Here is a 21,975-nt window from a genome sequence, read left to right on the forward strand (position 1 = left end):
ATTTGCTGGGAGACAAATGGCACTTAGCTGTATTTATATCTGAAATGGCCGCGGGACACGACCCCATTATGATGTCAGAAATACTGCAGACCTTTACGCTTACAATATGGAGGGCTATAACCGCCGCATACGTGCGTCGCGATGGGGAATATCAAGTGGTCACTGCTCCGCTTGTGGCAGCTAAGTATCTGAAAAACAAATTAAATAGCAAACATTCGATGTAAACCTGAACTGAATGACAATAAGGGTCTGTTGACACCATAGCATTGCGCATAAATGTGCGAGGTCCCTTTTGTTTAGCGCATGGTGCACTGTACAATCATAGGCGTGCCGGTGTGCTGTGTTGATTTTAGGCCTCATTCACACTGTAATCGGCCCGCAACGTACAGCTCCGTGCTGCGTGCAGGGCCGTATCGGGCAGCTCCCGGGAAGGACAGGTGTTGCGTGTGATTAGTACGCAGCCCCCGTCCTTCTCTATAGGACTACGTGGTCGTACACCCCCCTACGCTTACCCGCCTTGCACGTCCGTAGGGGTGTGGGTGAGCGTACTCGTACGCTAACAGGATGGATCCTGTCTGCGTCCGAGCCAGGAAACACGCACCCCTACGGACCTGCATTTGAGGTGAGCGTAGGGGGGCGTACGGCCACGTAGTCCCATAGAGAAGGACAGGGTTGCCAACTATTCTCATTATCGATTATAATCAATTAGTTGTTGCAGCCCTAATATTCAGTTGTTTTTATTATTAGTGTCTGTCTCTGCTGAAGAGATTTCCCCACACTTCCTGTCCCGGTCACACCCTGGATTTCTCTTGAGACAGGAAGCGAGGGTAAATCTCCCCCAAAAGGAACAAATAGAGCATTAAAATCCGGCAGAGGTTCTAACAGCTCACCACTCCAAATCTAAAAGGGAACCTGTCAGAGAAGAGGTATGGGGTTGCCATTGTTGGCTTCTTGAGCAGTCCATTTTTTACCCTTCCTCACAATGATGTGCATATCAGGTACATGGACCTTTTTTTCTGCAATTGCCGTGCAGATACCCCATTGGCCCTCATTCACACGAGAAACGGTCGGCCCGTACAAATCCATGCTGTGTGCAGGGCCGTATCGGGCAGCTCCAGGGAAGGACAAGTGCTGCGTGTGGTTACACGCAGCAGCCTGTCCTTCTCTATGTGAGTATGTGGCCATACGCCGCCCTATCCTCACCCGAACTGCCCGTCCGTACAGGTGTGGGTGTGCCTGCTCAGTTGAAGACGGGATCCATCCTGTCAGTGTACGAGTACGGACACCCGCACGCATACGGACGGGCAGTTCAGGTGAGGATAGGGCGGCGTACGCCCGCATACTCCCATAGAGAAGGAGTGTAATCATACACAGCACCTGTCCTTCCCGGGAGCAGCCTGATATGGCCATACACGGATCTATACGGGCCGCCCCGTTTCTCGAGTGAATGAGGGCTGTAAATCAATGGGGCTGCGCGGAAATCGCTGTCTCCAATTGTGCAGTACCGTGCGATCCCGGGACGGGCGTCCCGGATCGTTGAGGTCTGCATCGGGCCTCCGACACTACTTCTACTAACTACTGGGTAGGTGACTAGCTAAGTAGTAAAGCATGGAGAAGGTTGACCGCCTTGGTGGATGTATCTTCAGAAAATTCTGACTGGTTCTCTTGGAAAAAATGAAGACTTTAATGGGTTAGGCCGTTAGGGTAATGTTCTCAGCCACAAAGTAGCCAGGTTCTGATGGCCACTCCAGTTCTCGGAGGTCATCTCTCCAAGGGGGCCAGCTTGGTGTCAAATTCCCCCCGCTCCACCCAAAACAAAGCAGTCTTGCCTTTGATTTTTCATCGTAGAACTTCTTATTCAGATTCTGTTTTCTTCTTACAGGTGACCAAAAAAGTGAAGAGCATGCAGATGTTTCACCGCCCGGTAAACAGCGCCATGCAAGGGGACCGGCTGGGCATCTGCGTCACTCAGTTCGATCCCAAGCTGCTGGAAAGAGGACTTGTCTGCACCCCGGAGTCCTTGCACACCATCCACGCCGCCATCATATCCGTGAATAAGATATCGTACTTCAAGGGATCGCTCAGCACCAAAGCCAAGTTCCACATCACGGTCGGCCATGAAACCGTCATGGGGAAGGTGATGTTTTTCAGTCTTCCTCCTCACCTCAACCAAGAAGAACCCACGGACGGTTTTGACTTTGGGAAAGAGTACTCGTACCAGGAGAGCTACCTCACCAAGGATTCCACAGCTTCAGAGCAGGACAAGGCGGATGACCAACATGGGTCTGATCTCCATCCCAAGCAGCAGTGGGCCCTCTTGGAGTTTGAGAAGCCAGTCACGTGTCCCAAGTTGTGCCTTGTCATTGGCTCGAAGCTGGACACTGACATTCATTCCAACACGTGTAGGCTAGCTTTCCACGGGGTGCTTCTGGAGGGGGCGGAAGACAAAAATTATGCTGAGACCTTACTTCCCAAGCTGAAGGTCTTCAAAATGAAGCACAAGGAAGGGCAAGTCGAGAGGGTAAGGGCTGTTTGTCATTCTATCTCAGGATCCATCAATCCTCACTATGTTTTCCTTTACAGGTCATTTATCTAAGACTCAGTGGCGTCACAAGGGGGGGTGCGGCCCGCACCTGGGTGACACCATTGCAGGGGTAGAAAAAGATGGTAACCGCATACATTTATAACGGCTGGTTATAAATGTTTGCGGTTACCACCTTTTTCTAGTTTGACTATCTTGGATGTAGTGACGCATTGGGGATCCCAGCATGCATCTGTGGTTGCTGGGCCTCCAGTGCGTCCCTGCACCTTGTGAGGAGGAGTAGGCTTACCTCCTGGCACACCTGCATTCAATTTATCAACTGCATCAATATGCTCCCACTAGGAGACTCATATAAATAGAGTTAGGACCACACTTTACAGAGGTGCCTTGACGGTGGCAGTGTGGCTTCTACATATTTTTGGCCAAAGGTTTGTGCAACTAAAACCTCTGCTTTTAGGGCTAGTTCACACCAAGCGCGGAGCAGATCCAGAGCAGAGCAGGTGCAGACCGGATCAAAACTGCGTCCAATGTATTCCTATGGTATTTTTAGCTCCAGTTCACTTCGCAGCGTGCAGATCCAGAGAAGGTAAAAAAAAAACTGCTCTGGATCCGCAAACGCATCAAAAACGCATGCTAATGCCTGGAACGCACTGGAAGCCCATGTTAAACTAAAAATGTATTTATTTTTAGCCAAAAACGCATCAAAAAGACTAGCGTGCGTGTGCAGAAACCTGACCGGATCTGCATAGCATTTGGTGTGAACAAGGCCTTAACGTATACGGTTAGACAGGGTATTTTGTTTTGTTGCAGGCCAGCTAGCAGGTGTGCTGGGGATTCTTTTTGTTTTGTACCATTGCAGGGGTGACACCAAAATGACTGACAGGCACTTTGGTGTCATCCCCTCTAAAAAGTCAGGCACTCGGTCATGGACCAAGAGCCCAACCGTGTCAGGAGAGAGGAGGGGACCCGGCGGCATACCTCATCCCGCCGGGTGAACGTCCCCTCCTCTCTCTGCAAGCATCCATCACCAAGATAGCCGCCAGCAGGCGTCAATCAGATGGCCGCACGCGCGCGATGACACGGCAGAGTGACACCCGGCCTCGGGACGCCCCTGCTAAGACATAAACAATTGTAGCTTCCGATAAACGGGTAGGTATGGAACAAAACTGGAGTCATGGCAAAGTGTATGCATGGCCAAACCTGTTTTGTTTTAGAGTAGTGAAGGGTTAAAGCCTCTTTTTTGTTTGCTGTTGGGTGAGATTTCCCTTCACTTCCTGTCCTGGTGGCTCAAAAGGAAGCAAGAGGAAATCTCTACAACACTCAGACAATTGTAATGGAATAGGTGTCCCTATTAGAAGATTTGTCCTCACCTCCTTGTTCTAGTGACAACTGTAAAATGTTGGCTTTTTGCCTCGGTGACAATGGTCACCAAGGTCAGGTCTTTGAAGCCCAAATCAGTAGAGCAGTCTAAGGTGAGAATACTCCTCCTACGTAGATACAGTATGGTCAGTGATCGTTGTCACCACCTGTACCAATGGAGATCAGAGAGGTAGGTGTTTGAAATCCAAATCAGGAGAGCAATCTAGGGTGACAACGCTGCTCCTCAAATATATACAACATGGTGAGTGATTATTGTCACATGCTGTGCCAGTGGAGGACAGGGCGGAGGTGTTTGTAGTCCTAATTAGGAGGGCAGCCTAGGGTGACAACATTGTTCCTCCATAGATACAGTATGGTCAGTGATCGTTGTCACCTGCTGTACCAATAGATAACGGGGGTAGGTGTCTGAAGTCCAAATCAGGAGAGCAGCCTAGGGGGACAACGCTCCTCCTCCATAGATGCAGTACAGGACAGGAAGTGTGTTACTGGCAGGATCAGCAGGCGACCTTAAAGGGGAAAAAAAAAGTTAAAAAAGGAAACTAATGCAGCCACCAATTCTAAGAACTGGTAAGTTGTACTACATTGCATTTTTGTTTCTGCGGTTTACATGAGCTTAATCATTAGAATGGGTCATCCAGGGACCCTTTTTTTATATACTGCTGCTGAGCCACGTCCACGTCCTGTAGCGTGTGCAGCGCCAAACATCTCAGTACAGATCCGTGTGTTCTCCTTTCTTCGCCTCAGCCTCACATGCAGTGTTCAGACTGCGCCGGGCCATTGGCTTTTATTGCCGGGCCCACCAGGGGAGCATATGAGAGCCAGGTGTAAGTAAGCCGGAGCCCAGTGCACTTCTCCATCCGTGGCCTGTGTGAACCTGTGCCTGGAACAGCGACGGGGACTCTGCAACCTATGCTGGCAGACGCGGCGGGACACGAAGAGGTTTACGAGGTTTACTCTCGTAAAAGTTTCCTTTTTACTTCTATTAGACGTGATTCATTTGGCTCTCATCTCATAGTTTACCTTAGCTTGCGGAAACGTGGAACTGCGACGAAACTGCAAACATAACAGAAAGAATTTCAAGAAAAAACATTACCTAAGTGTATACACAGAGAATAAACATCCAAACAACCCGGGGGCCACGACCTGTCTGAGGCGCTCACGTTCCTTTTAATTAGTCTGACATTTTTTAAAGAAGAACTGCGGGCAAAAAAACTTACCATTGCAGTGGCGTACGGCCGCCTACTCCCATAGAGAAGGACAGGGGCTGCGTACTAATCACACGCAGCACCCGTCCTTCCTGGGAGCTGCCCGATGCGGCCGTGCACGCAACACGGAGCTGTACATGCCGGCATTTTCCCGTGTGAATGAGGCCTAACCCTTGCGGTGGAGCTACATTTGCACGGCAAGGGTTAAGCACACGTTTTGTCTAGGGGACACTATTAAAGCTGTTTTTACTTGATCATCGGCTGCTAGACCGGTCTCCACAGCCTTTTCTACGTACCGCTGCTGCCGTCACATCTTATGCAGGTCCATTGACTTGCATTAGATGCGAGGATGCCAGAAGGGAAGTGCGGAGCCGGGATGAGGTAAGTACAACAGCTCTGTGCTCTATCGCGTATCGTAAACCATTGCCATTTTTCATATAAATTCATGTTTTTGCTTCTTCTGTTCATCCCTTGTTACTTCTGCTGATCGCCTGCAGACACTTCCTGTCTACAGGCACTCCAGCGATGGCTGCGCGGCATTTCTAAGGGCGGGTTTCCTGATGGTGACAACAGTGGCTGATGCCTGCGTGATGTGTGCTGAAATGGAGTGGAAGGGTGACAACATAGGAGAAAAGTCAGGAAACGGACAGAATGTTGTCACCCTCTAACAGGAAGTGCCTGAAAAGGGACTCTCATGGCAGGATCGCCAGGTATGATTTTTATGGACACTGTAGATTTAAAAAAAAGGTTGAAAATGCTCTTTGTAATGACATTCGCACGCGCACTTTCGTATTCATCATGTTCAACAAACACGCACACGTTTACTGTTTTCATATAGGAAATAGCCAAATTTCAGTCTAGTTTAAGCATCCCCGGTGAGGCATCCTGGGACTGCTAGTTCTCCTGCATCCAGGAGGCCTCAGGTTAACCCGCCTGCTCTAGTCAGCCAGCGGCGTGTGTCGGTGATGCGCCGTCGATAGCGCTCGCTGAGTTTTTGTTCTGTGTTTCCATTCTGTTGCGCCATCAGATGTTATTATTTGGGCCTCTTGCCGTCATTTCGCCGGAGCATGTCATGGAATGCGGCACAGTTATCTCTTATTTGGGTTTCTCACCTTAGCGGCACTCACTTTCTGCAAGAACAAACAGTAATTGATACCGGGAGACGCCGAGTGGCTGCAGAGATTAAAAACAAGAGAATGGCGGCATTGGAGAGATGGGGGGAGATGGAGCAGGCCCTGATAATGACACATTTCTTGTTTTGCCAAAGATAGAAAAGACTTTATAAATACAAAACACCTTTATTTTATTTTTGAAGGGATAGTGCACCCAAAAATTATATTTTGAGTAGAAGTGGAGTCTGGTGGGCTGATTGACCTCCTGGCTTCTTATGTGCGGACATGGCAACTCTACTATAGTTACTGACTCCGTTACTGTTTTGGGGCTCTCAACCACCACTGTGTGTTCCCCCTTCTTCTGTTACATTCTCTACAATATAAAATAAATATTAAATCTAGCAGGGATAGTGGGAGGCCCTCATAATGGGCACAGCAGGTGTACAGACCCGGGAACTCAGCACAGGGATGGTGGGAGCCCCTCATAATGGGCACAGCGGGTGTACAGACCAGAGAACTCAGCACAGGGCTGGTGGGAGCCCCTCATAATGGGCACAGCGGGTGTACAGACCAGAGAACTCAGCACAGGGCTGGTGGGAGCCCCTCATAATGGGCACAGCGGGTGTACAGACCTGAGAACTCAGCACAGGGATGGTGGGAGCCCCTGATAATGGGCACAGGAAATGTACAGACCTGGGAACTCGGTGCAGGGATGATGGGAATCCCTCACAATGGGCACAGCGGGTGTACAGACCTGAGAACTCAGCACAGGGCTGGTGGGAGCCCCTCATAATGGGCACAGCGGGTTTACAGACCTGAGAACTCAGCACAGGGATGGCGGGAGTATCTCATAATAGACACAGTAAGTGTACAGACCAAGGAACTTGATGCTGAGACCGGCACAATACACACTTGTGGCAAGTTATGTAGAATAAAATTATAAACTAACTTTTCTTCACATAATTGTATAACATTTCACTGATTTGCCTTGAGCAATTAACTCAGAATGGACAGGATGCATGTCATCTAAGGCAGCTCACTGTTGCTGACTTGTGCAGTCTCTTTCTTCCTCTCTGCTTTGGGTCTGATGACCTTTTATTTCCTTATGAAGAACATTCAATGAAATAAAATCTAGTATAACTCCGCATCGTTCCTCCCATCCCTCCTTTCCCTCCCTGCGATTCGTATCTGTCGCTCTGCCAGTGTTTTGTCGCCGTCAGCATTGTTCCTGTCGAACCCTCTCGGAAGCTTCTGCGTCGCCGTACCTGAGGTGCCCGCTGTTACCTGCGCGGGCCCACACAGACGCCAGTGTAAATATATTGGCTTGCTTTGATGTCTGCCCGGCTTTGTTTGGTTTTGGCTGAGCGGCGCAGACACGCTAAGTGCAGTCCGGACGGTGCGGGAAGGAGCCGTGTTGTGCTCACGAGGTTGTAAAGAGTCACCGGCTGGGAATAAAAGCTTCCATCGTGTTGACCTAACATATTTATGAGCTCTCAGTGCATGTGTAGAGACGTACTTTTTTTTTTATTGCACAATCGCCTGTTAATATCGTTTCAACTTTCAACCTTTTTGTTTTGGCAGAATATACACGCCTGACCAGTTCATGGGAACTCGACAAGACAGCGCAGCATGGGTAGGAGAGGCTGAGCTTGCATGTGCCACGGAGGGCTTTACAGGGCCCAGCCGAAGTCACAGAAATAGACTTAAGACTGACAACCTCAATTTTCATAGTCCTACCTCAACTTTCCCGGGACAGGGGGTCTTGTATGATTGCGCAGACCAGAGTGAGACCTAGTGCACTCAGTAATCAGCTCTCGGTGGCCATACACTGGGCAAATTTTGTCTGGTTCATCAAGAAATTCATTCAGTGGGTGGCCCAGTCAGCACCCTCCCACCTGACATCCTTTGATCAGCCAATCGAAGGAGCCGGGCAGAAAATTGTTGGCTAAATAGTGACTATAGCAGCCAAGGAGTCTGCTTAGAGGCCCATAATAGAAGTCACCAGCACTCGATGATAAGTGCAAGAAGTAAAGCACTTTTTATTCAATCGTCACATGCGTCAAACGTGTGTTTGCCGCATGTGACGATTGAATAAAAAGTGCTTTACTTCTTGCACTTATCATCGAGTGCTGGTGACTTCTATTATCGACTGTATCTGACACGGCGCCACCAGTGTTGTCACTTCAAGCACCAACCTCTTACTCCAGGTCTACACGCTGTATGGAGTGCAGGTGATTTCGTATTATCGATTGCTTATAGGCCCAGCTGCCGTTTGCCACTTTTCATGGCCTGAAGGTGTTTGTTAAGATGGTCGCCGTGTGAAATGCTGCACAGCTGCCTAACTCGGCTGACTCCAAGCTTTCCTTTTAACCACCCAGGCTTGGAACCCAAGTTCTTTGAGACTGTTGCCAAAGCCCTGATGAAGGGGTCGTTTGGCACCCGAAACGTGTTAGCTGCTTTCTGTGGCCTGTGATATAAATGGGTTACTAAAATACATTTTTGGACACCTGAGACATTGGTTTGGTGCCCTCTTCTCTACTTGTGGATTTCTGAAGCAGGGTGAACCCCTACACTGGCAGCACCCCCCCCCCCCCCCTTTTTTGTAAAGGGAGAGCTGCCAAACGTGAGAAAATTGGACTTTTTAAGTCTTTTTTGTTTCCAATGAACTGATAACCGCTGGGTCCATCCCCTAACGTTCGACATAATTTTGGAACTTGGAAGCCGTGTGACAGGGTGACCACGCAGGTGTGCAGTTGGAAGGCAGGGACACCCTGTAACATGAAGTGCCTAGACAAGGGCCCCCATTGCAAGGATCAATAGGTATTATTCTATTAGAAGCTTTAGATGTAAAAAGATTAAAAATAACTTTTGGCAATTAGGGTAAAACTTATAAGACTTTAATAGTTTGATTTCTATATTTTAGGGCAGAGGTGGGCAAGTCCCTTGCCCTCCAGCTGTGCTTTAACTACAACTCCCAGCATGCCATTGCCTCTGGGAGTCATGCCTATAACTGTCAGTCTTGCTATGCCTCATGGGACTTGTGGTTCCACTACAGCTGGAGGGCCGGAGTTGCCCACCCCTGTTTTAGGGTATTGGTTGGCCCCCATTATTCAGCACACAGGACATTTGCCCCACTATATACCGCTCTTGCGAGAGATATATATATATACAGTATATGTGTGTGTATGTATGTATGTATGTATGTATATATATATAGATATCTAAAATGTCATCCAAATCTGAAAATGAAGGGGGGGAATCGTCAAGAAATTCTCTTAAACAAACACTGCGGGTACGGCGTCGATTGTGCCAAGATTAAAAATAGCCGAGCAAAAAATTCCCTCTATGCAACCAAAAAGGAGAGAATTCCGCCAAGTTTCTGAATCAGGAACACCTGTGCCGTTCGGGGGGACTTTTCGTGGGACGTTCCGGGATTGTGGACGTGGGGGCTGCACCGCGGGGCTGTGGGATGCTTTTCCATTGTCTGGGATCCTGAGCGGCTTTTACGTTCTTTCTTCATGTTGTCACCGACGAGGGGTTTTCCAAATAATATATTGCAGATGCGTGTTGGGGTTTTGCACGCCGATCTTTTCCGAGGGACCCGAAACCAATCGCCGTCATAGAAATGTCTCTAAAATCAGTCCGTTCCCTTTTTTTTATAACTTTTTAAAATGTTATTTCATTTTTTTAAAATATTTATTTAATTCGTCCAAAATTAGGTTTTATTATTTCCGCCGACATTCTTTGCATGCGTGTGGAATAAATGACCGCACTCGTCTTATTCCTTGGAGGCAAATTTTATGTTTTGTTTTGGTCTTGGATAAAGCAGAGAAGGATTAGAACCCTGTCGGGTTTGTATATACCTGTCCATGACCCCGTTAGGAAGATTTGTCCTTACTTCCTGTCCCGGTGACACCAGGAAAAGAAATGGGGAAAGGTTAAGTGCTCGTTTTGGTCTAGAGCAAGGGTCGCCAAACTCCGGCCCTCCAGCTGTGGTGGAACTACAAATCCCGTGAGGCATTGCAAGATTCTCACAGCCACAGACATGACTCCAGGAGAGAGATGCCTCATGGGATTTGTAGTTTCACCACAGCTGGAGGGCCGGAGTTTGGCTACCCCTGGTCTAGAGTCTAACATAACAAAGAAATACTCACCTGAACCTCGGACGGAGTTGGCTGCTGGACCGGTCTCTGCAGCCTCTCTCCCCCTTCGCCCTGGTCCCGTAAATGAGCACATTCTATACATTGGGGGGAATTTATCAAAACTGGAGCAGATTTGCACGGCAACCAATCAGCTTCTCTGTCTCATTTTCAAATCTTACCTGAGCAAACTGAAGAGAAAAGCTGATTGGTTGCCATTGGCGTCTGCTCCACTGTTGACAAATCCCCCCCACTGTTTATAGGTCGTGAGGGCGCCAAAGGACATACCATACCAGGAGACAGGCAAGAGGGAGCGCAGTCACCGCCGGCTGGCTCGGAGGATCAGGTGAGTATAACTTTATTTTGCTCCCTAGACCAAAGCAAGCAGTTAACCCTTGCAGTGCGGCAGCAGCAATCCCACTGCAAAGGTTAAAGGAGAAATATGGGGTTAAGGCTTTTCCCCATAGTTCTCAGGGTAACGGGAGGACACAAACTAGCGTCCTCCCGTCACCCTAAGCTCGCGGTATACTGAGACACCGCAGCTGAAGCGGATCCCGACAATTGTGCCGGGATCCGCCCAGCTGCGTGAGTGACAGCTGGCTCTGCCTATCTAGAGGCAGAGCCAGCGGTACCCACCCCCTCCCCCGTCCTTTCAGCCAGTCAGCGCTGGTGGATCGGGGAGGGGGGAATCCAGCCCCTCCCCTGTCACGGCAGAGAGCCGTGACAGGATCGAGAGGTGAGCGAACGCCGGTATGTGTTCGCTCACCTCCCGATCTACTGAGCCGACCTGTGACCAGTCTCATTGTCACAGGTCGGCTAGAACTATGATGCTGAGTAAAAAGCACTCACCTCATAGTTCTCCTTTAATAAGTAATTCAGTATATTGGACATGAGAACGCCAAGGGACATGCCATTGCCAGAGCAGAGAGAGAGGCTGCTGGGACCGGTCTGTTGCCCAATCCCAGGATTCATTTTATTAGGCGAATGTAAATTGGGCCTGGGTTGTACAATCTCCTATAAATCCCAGCAAATAAATAGTGCAAGGGCCCTTCTGATTGGGTTACATATTGAATAGTTTAGGAAGGACTTCACATTATATAGTTTTGGTAAATGTAACAAAGATTGTACGATGATATACAATCAGATTGGGACGTGTGTGACCAGCCTCTACGTTGTAGATGTTGTTTTTGTGTCCTCCCCCTTTAAATGTCTGACGCGAGGTGTCCTCCCTCTTACAGGTGAATGACGATTACAGCGTGATTGGACGCTCGCTCTTCAAAAAGGAGACGAACATGCAGCTGTTTGTGGGGCTGAAGGTCAAGCTGTCCACCGGAGAGGACGGGGTGATCGAAGGGAGCTTCGGACAGAGCGGGAAGTTCAAAATCAGAATCCCCAGTGAGTACAAACATGTTAATCAAAGCCGAAGTCTAGTGAAAAGTTTTTGTTGTTCATACAGAAGCCGCGTTACAATGTATAGAAGTGTGTCGGTGATGCCGGATACCCTCCACGGTGCTAATGTTCCAGCGCTGCGACTGTGAAGGTTTGCACCGTTCGCCCCCCACTTCCCTGTCCCCTCGTCCATTCACAAAGCCCCTAGGATTATTTTCCCAGCATGCAAGGCGTTCTGTCAACAGAGGGAGGGATGAATGACAGGATCTCCCCCGTCCATTCACAGAACGCCTTCCATTAGGCAAGAGGGCAGGAAGGGGAGGGTGAATGGCGTGATCCTGCTTGTAGCGCTGGAAGATCACAGTGGGAGGGTTGTCAGCGACAGAGGCTATCAATCTAGAAAGCAGTGGGCGGGGTCGCGGTGTGACAGGTGTTGATTGACAAGCATTGAACCCCGTCCTCTTATACAGCTCATCCTCTAGTGCACATATGGCCCTGTAGGGCTGCCAATGGGGCCTTGTTGACATGGCATCCCATACTTCCAATAAAGCAGCATGCATGGCACGGTGACAACACTGCCACAGCATGAGGAGGCTGTTTTTAGCATTGTCACCCTGTTACAGGAAGTGCAATGAGATGAGCTGAGTTGTAACTGGGAGGATCTCTTGATATTTACTACATTGTTACTAGCAGCAAATAAACATAACACGGCAAACGATACTGTATATGTGCGAAGGGAGCTACTAAAGGCGTTTTAATATTTGGCTTTATAGACTCAAACCGAAAAAAGGACTTATCAAGATTACACTACAGAGTTACACAGAAGAATGATTTACCAAAATGTATGTAAAGGGGAGTTTGTTTGTTTTTTCCAGAGCTGAAGATATTTAAGATAAAGTTGTCACTGGTGACATATTTACTTCCTGTTGAGTAATCTGATAAAGAACATTGCATTTGGGCTTTTCTCAGCCTAAAATAAACTAATAAATTACCTTCCCTGACTGAGCCAGGTCCTCCTCCATTTGTGTCTCACGCGCTCCCCCTCCCAGACACTGCGGCTTACAGTGGGAGGGTTTCAGCAACAGAGGAAGGGCTGTCAATCTAGAAAAGCAGTGGGCGGGACTAGTTGTAGCCTGTTATAGATTGACAAGCTACTGGAACCGTGGACTGGAATTTTCTGCAGGTCTTATCCCCCTTCTCATGCGGTTGGCCCCCTGCTTTCCCCCCCTTCAGCTGTATAGAGCTTGAAGGCAAATTTCAGGTATCCCCAGAAGTGTTCTTAGGATTACTGCAGTGACCATGTGACTTTTGTTTAGAGTGCTGCTTCTCTAAAGGGATGTCCATGGTGTCCTATTATAGCACAGGGACTGATCATGTGACTATTGTAGGCAGAACCAATCACTAGAATGGCTTATGTCGACATCTACAGAAGAGAAGGAGGTAAGGATCTGCTTTAACCTTTGCCGAAATTTTTTCAACGTTTGTAAATACTACAAGAAGCATTTTTTACATGAAAACACACTTAAAAACCCAAATATTGGTGTATATATTTATATTTATATTTTTAAATCGCATGATAAGTTTAAAAAAAAATATATTTTATCAATCTTTAATTTTTTAAACATTGTTTTCTCTTAAATGTATTGCTCTCACAAGGGGGCAATATGTCCCCCATGTCATAGGATAGTGCCCGTGACAGGTTCTCTTTAAGGAGTTTGTTTACATGCTGCCATAATAGTTACGGCGGCGGTATTTAGAGGGCGGCTGTGTAGCTGCTCGAATCACTTCTACTAGAAAGCCGGCAGTCGGGAGTAATAGGTAAATAAACTCCTGACTGCTGAAGCAGGTGCTGATGCTGCCATAATAGTTACAGCGGTGGCATTGAAAGGGGCGGCTGTGTAGCTGCTTTGAAACACTCTGTGTACATGCTGGTGCTGCCATAATAGGTACGGTGACAGCATTGAAAGGGCGGCTGTACAGCTGCTCGATCACTTCTACTAGAAATCTGTCAGACGGGAGTAATAGGTAAATAAACTCCTGGCTGCTAAAGCCGGTGCTGCCATAATATGTACGATGGCAACATTAAAAGGGGCGGCTGTATAGCTGCTCGAATCACTTTGTTTACATGCTGGTGCTGCCATAATAGTTACAGCGGTGGCATTGAAAGGGGCGGCTGTATAGCTGCTCGAATCACTTGTACTAGAAAACCGGCATTTGGGAGTACACAGGCAAAAAAACTCTTAAGATGCCGTAGTGGCCAGGAGTTTGTATACATCTTGGTACAGCCATAATAGTTACGGCAGCGGCATGGAAAGGGCGGCTGTATAGCTGCTCTGAAACACTTTTACTAGAAAGCCGGCAGTCGGGGTTAAAAGGGAAACAAACGCCAAGCGCGTGTCGCTAGAGTGTTCGGGTTTCGCTTGAAGAAAAGGTGGCAACCCTAGGTGTGAACGCAGTTCACAGGAGTGTAGAAGTGGTTTCGCTGCTTTACAGTTGTTCAGATCAGCCGGCAGAGAGGTAAACAAGCTACCAGCCCGTTTGCTAACCAGTAGTTTGTTTACATAACGGTGCTGCTGTAATAGTTACGGCGACGGCATCTAAGGGGGGCTCTGCAGCTACTCAAATCACTTGTGTTAGTGGTAAAGAAACGAGTAAATAGGTAAAGAAACTCGGCTGCTTTAGGGGCCGGGAGTTTGTTTACATGCCAGTGCTGCTATAACAGTCATGGCGGCGGCATTAAGAGGGTTAACCCCCCCTCCCCCCCACCTCTATTCTATCCACAATAAAATGGCTTTGGGTATTCTAAGGACATTCAGATATCCTTGTGTGCACACAGTTGGGCACCGGCTATTTTTGTACACTTTTCATCCCCATGGCCGTGATTCGCACATTTTATGCATGGAAGCAGCTGCATGCACGCTCCGGTACAGTGAGGAAGGGGTGTCGGATGTAGCGCGCAGTCTTTGGGGGTCATAAAGGGGAAGTTTAGACTATTAGGGAAGCTTAGTCAGACTATAGTTTGATTTTCTTTGCTGTGTATTTGTTTTCGGACGGGGGGACAAATCAATGTTTTCTCTTAATGCGCCTGCATCCTGTTTGTGGCTTTTTTTTTTCTCTTCTTCTTTTTAAACTTCATTAGAAGCGACTGATGGGATTCCTCTGTCCCGCAAAGCTTGCCGCGCAGATTACTTCCATGAAGAATTAGGAGCAACCTTCAAGAGGCGCGTGCTGGTGACTGTCAATCAGAAGGTACTACTGGACGGCCATGGTATCTGAACCGTCATTGGCGGGGTTAAAGCTGAACTCCGGCCTTGCACAGTTGTACCGGCTCCCCTCCTGGACTGAAATGGCTTCCTCTGATTTCACTGCACACTGCGAGCTTCTCACAATGTGCAGCAAGTCAGATAGAGATAGATTCATGTCCTGGAGGATGTCCAACATCAGCTAGCACTTTCCTCCCCTTTCATCGGTGCCGATGCCGAGTATTCGTGGCGACTAGACGTACTCGCCTAAATACTCCGATGCCTAGCCCGATACTTCCTGTATCAAGAAGCCGGGCAGCGCGTCACGGCTGGGTGCCGTGTAATGACTCGGCGCCCGGCGATCTGATTGGTCGGGAAGCCGGCTTCATGCTCTCTCGTCACCTCATGATTGGCCAGAAAGCCGGCTCCATGCTTTCTCGTCACATGGTGACGAGAAGCATGGGGACGTCTTCCCTGCTAATCGGGAAGCCGGGTGGCGAGTCATTACACGCCGCCTGGCTTCCTTAATGGGACTTCCGGTATCGGTATTAGGTATCGGCGAGTACCGGAAACAAAAATATCGGTGCTCGATAGCGAAATACCCGTACCGGTGCATCCCTACTTAGCACAGCAGTTTTTGTTTTCCCACCTGTAACGTAATTTTATAACCTGCTAAATCCCTGCCAGTAGGTCTTTTGGTTTTCCATTACCCATCACAGGCCAAGCTGTCCACAGCTGGAGGGCCAGAATTTGCCTACCCGTGCTGTAGTTCCAGTACAGGAGCATGCATGATAGGGTGACAACACTTCCGCAGCATTAGGAGGCTGCGGTTAGCGTTGTCACCCTGTTGCAGGAAGTGCAATGAGACAGCTGAAGCCGGCTGGATCTCCTACGTTGTTACTAATAAAAATAACAATTGCAAACTATATTGTATAATTATAATTCCGGTTTATAAGGGGGAAAAAGAAAGTCTGGCAAGGTTAGACTACAGATTACACAAAGTGATGATTTGCACCAGTTACCGAAATGTATGTAAAAGGGGAGTTTTTTTTTTTTGTTCTCCAGAACTGAAGATGTTTAGGATAAAGTTGTTACTTCCTGTTGAGTAATCCATTACAGAAGAACATTGCATTCGACCTAAAATAGCCGGTTACATAAACTGAGAAGTGACTCAGCTAGACAGCACTAGAAAGTATCAATGAACCTTTAGCAGATGACGCTGGATTATGACCGCGCTGAGCAACAATTGCCATACAGGAACCCATGTCAGCGGAATGAAATCGCATGGCGGAGTAATGAGTGACGCGCTCTGCTCCTCGTGGAGTCTCTCTGAGTACATTCTATTCCGGAATATTCCATTAGTCTCAGGCTAGACACAGAGATCTTATGTCCTGGTTCGCTGTTGCCCTCACTGCCTCTGAAGTCTTGTGAGCTGTGACGTGCACAGAGATATCGCCTACATAACAGATCACATGACCGGCGCTCCCGCAGCACCGGGAGGTCTTTATCGGTTTAGCCCCCCCAAGGCCGTAGCCGTGTAACTGGCTTTTTTTTTTTTTTTTTTACACCAGATCATGACATAGGTGTAGCTCATCAACGTTCCCCTTATTAAGAAGGAGGCTTATACAGGGAGAACGCACTTTTTTCATGCAGAGTTTACTTTAGAGGGGTATTAGGGCCAGTTCACACCGTATGCAGTAGTGATGCAGTCCGTTTATTTCAACTGCTGCAGTTAAAATACATCCCAATGCTTCCCTATGGGCTTTCTTGTGCCTAATTCACACCTTTGCAGTCCGTTCAACTGCAGTCAGAAAAAGTACTGCTTGTCCTATTTTACCTGCATCTAACTGCACTGAACGCATCAAAACGCAGTGCAAAGGCACTAAAAGGCAACGGACTGCATACAACAAACAACAACAACAATTGATTGTGGCATCATCCAGGGACATGCAGGGGGAAAAAAACTGATCGTAATGCAACTGCGCAGACGCACGCAGTTGTGATGCAGTTTCTGGTGTAAACTAACCCTTAAAGTCCAGGGGCGTCCCGGGACCGGGTGTCACCCGGAGCGTATACCGGGTGACACCCCGCCATGCAGTAATTGCGAATGCGCGTGACATCACAACGCTAACGCGATCGTGACGTCATCGAGCATGCGCGGCCGTCTAATTGACGCCTACCGGCAGAGAATAGGAGGGCACGTTCACCCGGCGGGATAAAGTATGCTGCCGGGTCCCCTCCTCTTTTCTGACACTGTTGGACTCTGGGTCCATGACAGAGTGCCCGACTTTTTAGAGGGGGTGACACCAAAATGACTGTCATTCATTTTGGTGTCACCTGGGTGCGGGCCGCACCCCCCGCACACCCTTGTGATGCCACTGTTAAAGTCAAAGGGGGGAATTTATCAAATCTGGTGCAGATTAGCTATGCAGCCAATCAGCGTCTCGCTCTCATTTTCAAATCTTACCTGGGCAAACTGAAGAGAGAAGCTGTTTGGTTGCCATGGGCAACTGCTCCAGATTCTGCTTGCTCCAGTTTTGATAAATTCCCCTCCCTCCATCCCCCCCAAAAATTTTTTTACGCTAATTCAAATGCCGGTTAATTTGCTTACAATACCTGCACTAAGCCATTGTGGCATCTTGTGGCATCATTGAAGTACCTAGTAGGACTGGTTAAAGAGGTATGGGGACATATTGGACAATCCATTGGGGGGGTCTGTAATCATAAAAAGGGTGAGAACGCCCTGAATTCAAGACTATAGAAAATTTGCTCTGTGGATCGGCTGTTTTTGTTAAATAATGACATTAACAGACTAATTCTGCACATTGCAGTAATCAATTGAACTTGACTCGCTTGATAAAATGATTCTCCGCAACGTCGTCCTTCTCTATTGTCCGAATCAAATCCCCCCCCTCTTCTTTTTTTTATCTGTCCTGCGTGATGCTCGTCGGGCTAATCGTGCAATCCCGCATACAATAGCCCTTGTAAAAAGAGCTTCATATCCAGATGAATGCATCCTTTACAACTCCTGTAATCCAGGTTTAAAAATAGTTAGACTGGCAGACGGGCGCGCGTCAAATGATTAAATTGCAAATGTGCGCCGAGCCAAATTATGTCACTATAATACGCATTGTGGGCAGATGGCGGATTTCCGGGGTCCCTTATTGTACCGCGCAGATTGGGATAAGTAAGATGAATTTTTATTGCCGTGGCGGGATCAAACACTTCCTCGGGGGGCGCGATCGCGGTTGTACAAATTGTCTTCGCTATAGACTTAAGATAGTATGACATGGAGGGGGAGATAAGTTCATTAGAGGCTTGTTGAACCAGCTCATGAACATCATCCTTCAACACACGGCAGCTCCTTTCTGGCGGCAGACGTTTAACCGTATTGACTTCCCGACCGAAGAGATATTCCCTGCGCACCCGAGGTAAAAGAGGAACTTCAGCCGAGGAGTCGGCGGTATCCCCCCCGCTTATCAGCTTAATAAGGACACATCATATTACCTTTAGGAAAATAGATTGGGTAACTGTTTGCATTAGGACACAGTTGTCTCTCTCTGCAGACTGAGTCTGTGTCGTATGGGAGAATGGTACCCTAGCATGACCTTGGAGTCAGCAGCTGAATTAATGCTGACGCGGAGAAGGTGGCTCGAAATTGGCGGGTGAGTGACCCGTAAAACAAATTAAACCAACAAATTAAAATTTTGGATTCTCCCTCAGCTCCAATCTCGGGAAAAGTGGTCATCAGGACTAGGGATGCACAGATACTAGTATCGGTGCCGTACTCGCCCAAATGCTCCGATGCCTAGCCTGATACTTCCGGTATCAGGAAGCCGGGCAGTGAGTCATTAAACGCTGCCCGGCTTCCTGATAGGCCAGAAAGCTGGCTTCATGCTCCCTCTTCACCTGATAATGAGGGAGCATAGAGCCGGCTTCCTGGCCAATCAGGAAGCCGGGCGCCCTGTAATGACGCGATGCCCGGCTTCCTGATTGGCCAGCTTCTTGACCAATCAGGAAGCCAGGCAGCCTGTCATTACACGGCGCCCGGTTACCTGGCGACGAGGAAGCATGGAGGCGGCTTACCTGCTAATCGGGAAGCCGGGTGGCGAGTCATTACACGCCGCCTGGCTTCCATAATGGGACTTCCGCTATTGGTATTAGGTATCGGCGAGTACCGGGAAAAAAAATATCGGTACTCGATACCGAAAAAACGATATCGGTGCATCCCTAATCAGGATAAATAGGGTGAATCTCCATAGGGCCTCATGCACATGGTTTGTTGCCCTGATACAGCGTGAAGGGACTTTTTCCTTTTTCATCCTCCAGGATGGTGAGCTCAAGTGAACCGTTCTGGAAGATTTGAGGAAAAGGATTTATCAGGTTATAACTCAAGTTTTTGACTGTGCGAAGAAGCGTGCGGGTAGCTCATGGAAGTCTGTGGAGACGCAAGTAATGTGCACCCTCACACGCTGCTTCTCGCAGATCCGAATTTGCACAGCCACACATAAGATGATGCACACACATGGATTATCATGTCAGGGCCCGAAGCCACAGATCATCTGTGTGCCGCTGTAAAAACTCAGAGCTGCAGGAAGCGTAATTTGAGGGTGCACAGCTCCTGAATGTACATAGACTTACATGAGCTGCACGCACGCTTCTTCCCGCAGCTCCAGGCACATCAGAAAGCGGCCCTTCGCGCTGTACAGGGCAGCACACGCCATGTGGAAGAGGCCTAGCTGGGACATAGATGGCAACCATAACCTGACCGGGGCTAAAACCCCTCAACACTATATCCAAAACTAAAGAAAAATGTTTTGGCTTTATATACAGTTTAATAGGTACTAGTGGTCAGTCCTGTGCATGCCTTATAAGATTGTTTAGGCCTTTAGATCAGTTGCAGACTGGATCAAAACTGCATCCAATGTATTCCTATGGTATTTTTTGCTCCAGTTCACATCGCAGCGTGCAGTTCCAGAGCAGGTGAAAAAACTGCAGCAGGCCCTATTTTACCTGCTCTGGATCTGCTAACAAGCTCAAAATTTGGAGCTTCCTGTGATAAATACCGCTCACTGCTGCTCTCTCTCCTTGTGAAGGGTGACTGGTCTTGTCTCCGCCCCCTCCTGAAATAAAGACCGGACACTGCTGCGCTCAAATGGGGTGAGCCCTCAGAAAATATTTTGGTTGTATTAAAAGATCAGCTGATTTCAATATTGACATCCCCACCCGGCTTGGAAAGTCCGTGCAGAATTGTTACTATGTTATTGTTTATTTTAAGCAGTTCTGCCTCTACAAATTAAGAGAATTTTTTTTTTTTAACCAGAGTAGTCCTTTAACCTCTGCTCCGTCTGATTGTCACTGCTGAAAAATAGTCATATTAAAGCCTCGGACTTGGAAGGGACTATTAGTAGCATAGCCGGCCTGTGGCCCCGTGGGAACAATCATTGGCCCTCAGTGGCGCAGCTGAGGTTGTGACCCTTGCCAGGTGTAGTGCGGTCTGTGCTGGCGCTTGATCTCCTTCCTGCACCTGCAGGTTTTCAGACCCCGTCCAGCCCCCCCTCCTCCTCCCCTTCACTCGCACTCACTTCCTGTTCACCAGACAATTGTTCCAAAACATCACATACTTCACTTTGGTGTTAATGACAGCAATTGAGATAATTTTAGGAAATGGTTTCTCCCGATTCTCACGGCGGAGAGCGTCTCAAAGCGTTTCCCAGCGCGCACAGCACAGACGGTTCGAGTTGAAAACAAATGTGAACGTGACGGTAATGCATTTATTCCTTTCTACATTCATTATGGTAATGGAGACCGACAAGTCATTTAAAGGTATACACCCATCAGAACTGAACATGAAGCGTGGAGATGCAAAAAGAAGAAAACAAGTTTCATTTGGGAACCAGAGCAGCCATGTCGCCGGTGATCTGAGAACCCCATGTGCTTACCTGTTTGTAATACAGGGTAGCGATTCCCAAACACACCCACTGCAGAGTCCTTGCTGTTGCTCACACACAGACAGCCTCGCATAGCAAAGCATCACAGAGAAAGTAGAGGCAGCTGGATGGAACCAGAGAACACAGAGGGGAACCAGGCATCCGATATACCCAGAAGTGTATTGGATGTCCACGAGTTGTCGGCAGCCGTTGCTCTTTAACTGAGCAAAGATAGCAGTCACCACTTGTCGGACAGCCCCCTATGTAATAGCAAAGGGCATGTGACAGGTCCTCTTTTTGGAAACATCAGGGGTCTGTTAGACCCCTAATGTCGCCTAGGGTCCCCAAAGAAGCTGATGAATCAGAGATCTGCTTCATCAGCTTCTTCTCTAGCTACAGCAGCCGGAGAAATGGCAGTATGAGGGGGAAACAAAAATGAATTGGTTTAAATAATAAATATATATATATATATAATGTAACATATATGTTAAAAAAGAAAAAAAAAAGTGCTTCCACTGGAGCACTAAATAGGGCAATTTTAGGCATAGGTTATGGGAGAAAATTTGTGGATGCACATACACCTTATTGCAGAGAGAAGCCTGGTGGGAACTGAATGCAGGACGCCTGTACACCATCCTACTCTACAAGCTACATTAGATATGCACTGTCTGATGCTTGTGGTTTTTTGAAAATGCCCAGGCTGTCCATTGAGCACTAAGGAAGAAGCATGCTAGATTGGGAAAAAACATTTGTCAGATTGGAACTGTTTTCCACCCATGATGCGGTACTACATTCTCAGGTTGTGTGTGTCATCATCGGATGAAAGGATCAAGCCCACTTTCAGGGATTTTCATCTAGCAAGTTCCAAGAGCTCTAGAGGCTCTTGCTGCCACCACCTTGGAGATTAGGATGCCCTGCTTATTGCTAGCACTTCTCTTTTATGGAAAACTTTGAAAAAGACCAGAGCTCGGGAGGTTGTGCCCCCCCCCCCCCCCCCAAAAAAAAAAATTTAACCCCACCCACGTTTGTTTGTGTG

General features: G+C 48.1%; 1 protein-coding gene across 1 annotated transcript in view; it reads left to right on the forward strand.

The window, feature by feature from the left end:
• The window catches only part of EEFSEC (eukaryotic elongation factor, selenocysteine-tRNA specific), a 120,924-nt gene that overhangs the window by 63,858 nt on the left and 35,091 nt on the right, over window positions 1-21,975 (forward strand). The window contains exons 5-6 of the mRNA XM_018553924.1: window positions 1,883-2,521; window positions 11,617-11,773. Of these exons, the coding sequence (XP_018409426.1) occupies window positions 1,883-2,521; window positions 11,617-11,773 (796 nt within the window). The remainder of the gene's footprint in view (window positions 1-1,882; window positions 2,522-11,616; window positions 11,774-21,975) is intronic.

Source organism: Nanorana parkeri, unplaced genomic scaffold (genome assembly GCF_000935625.1).
Source record: "Nanorana parkeri isolate BGI_ZX_2015 unplaced genomic scaffold, ASM93562v1 scaffold135, whole genome shotgun sequence".
NCBI classification, from domain to species: Eukaryota; Metazoa; Chordata; class Amphibia; order Anura; family Dicroglossidae; genus Nanorana; species Nanorana parkeri.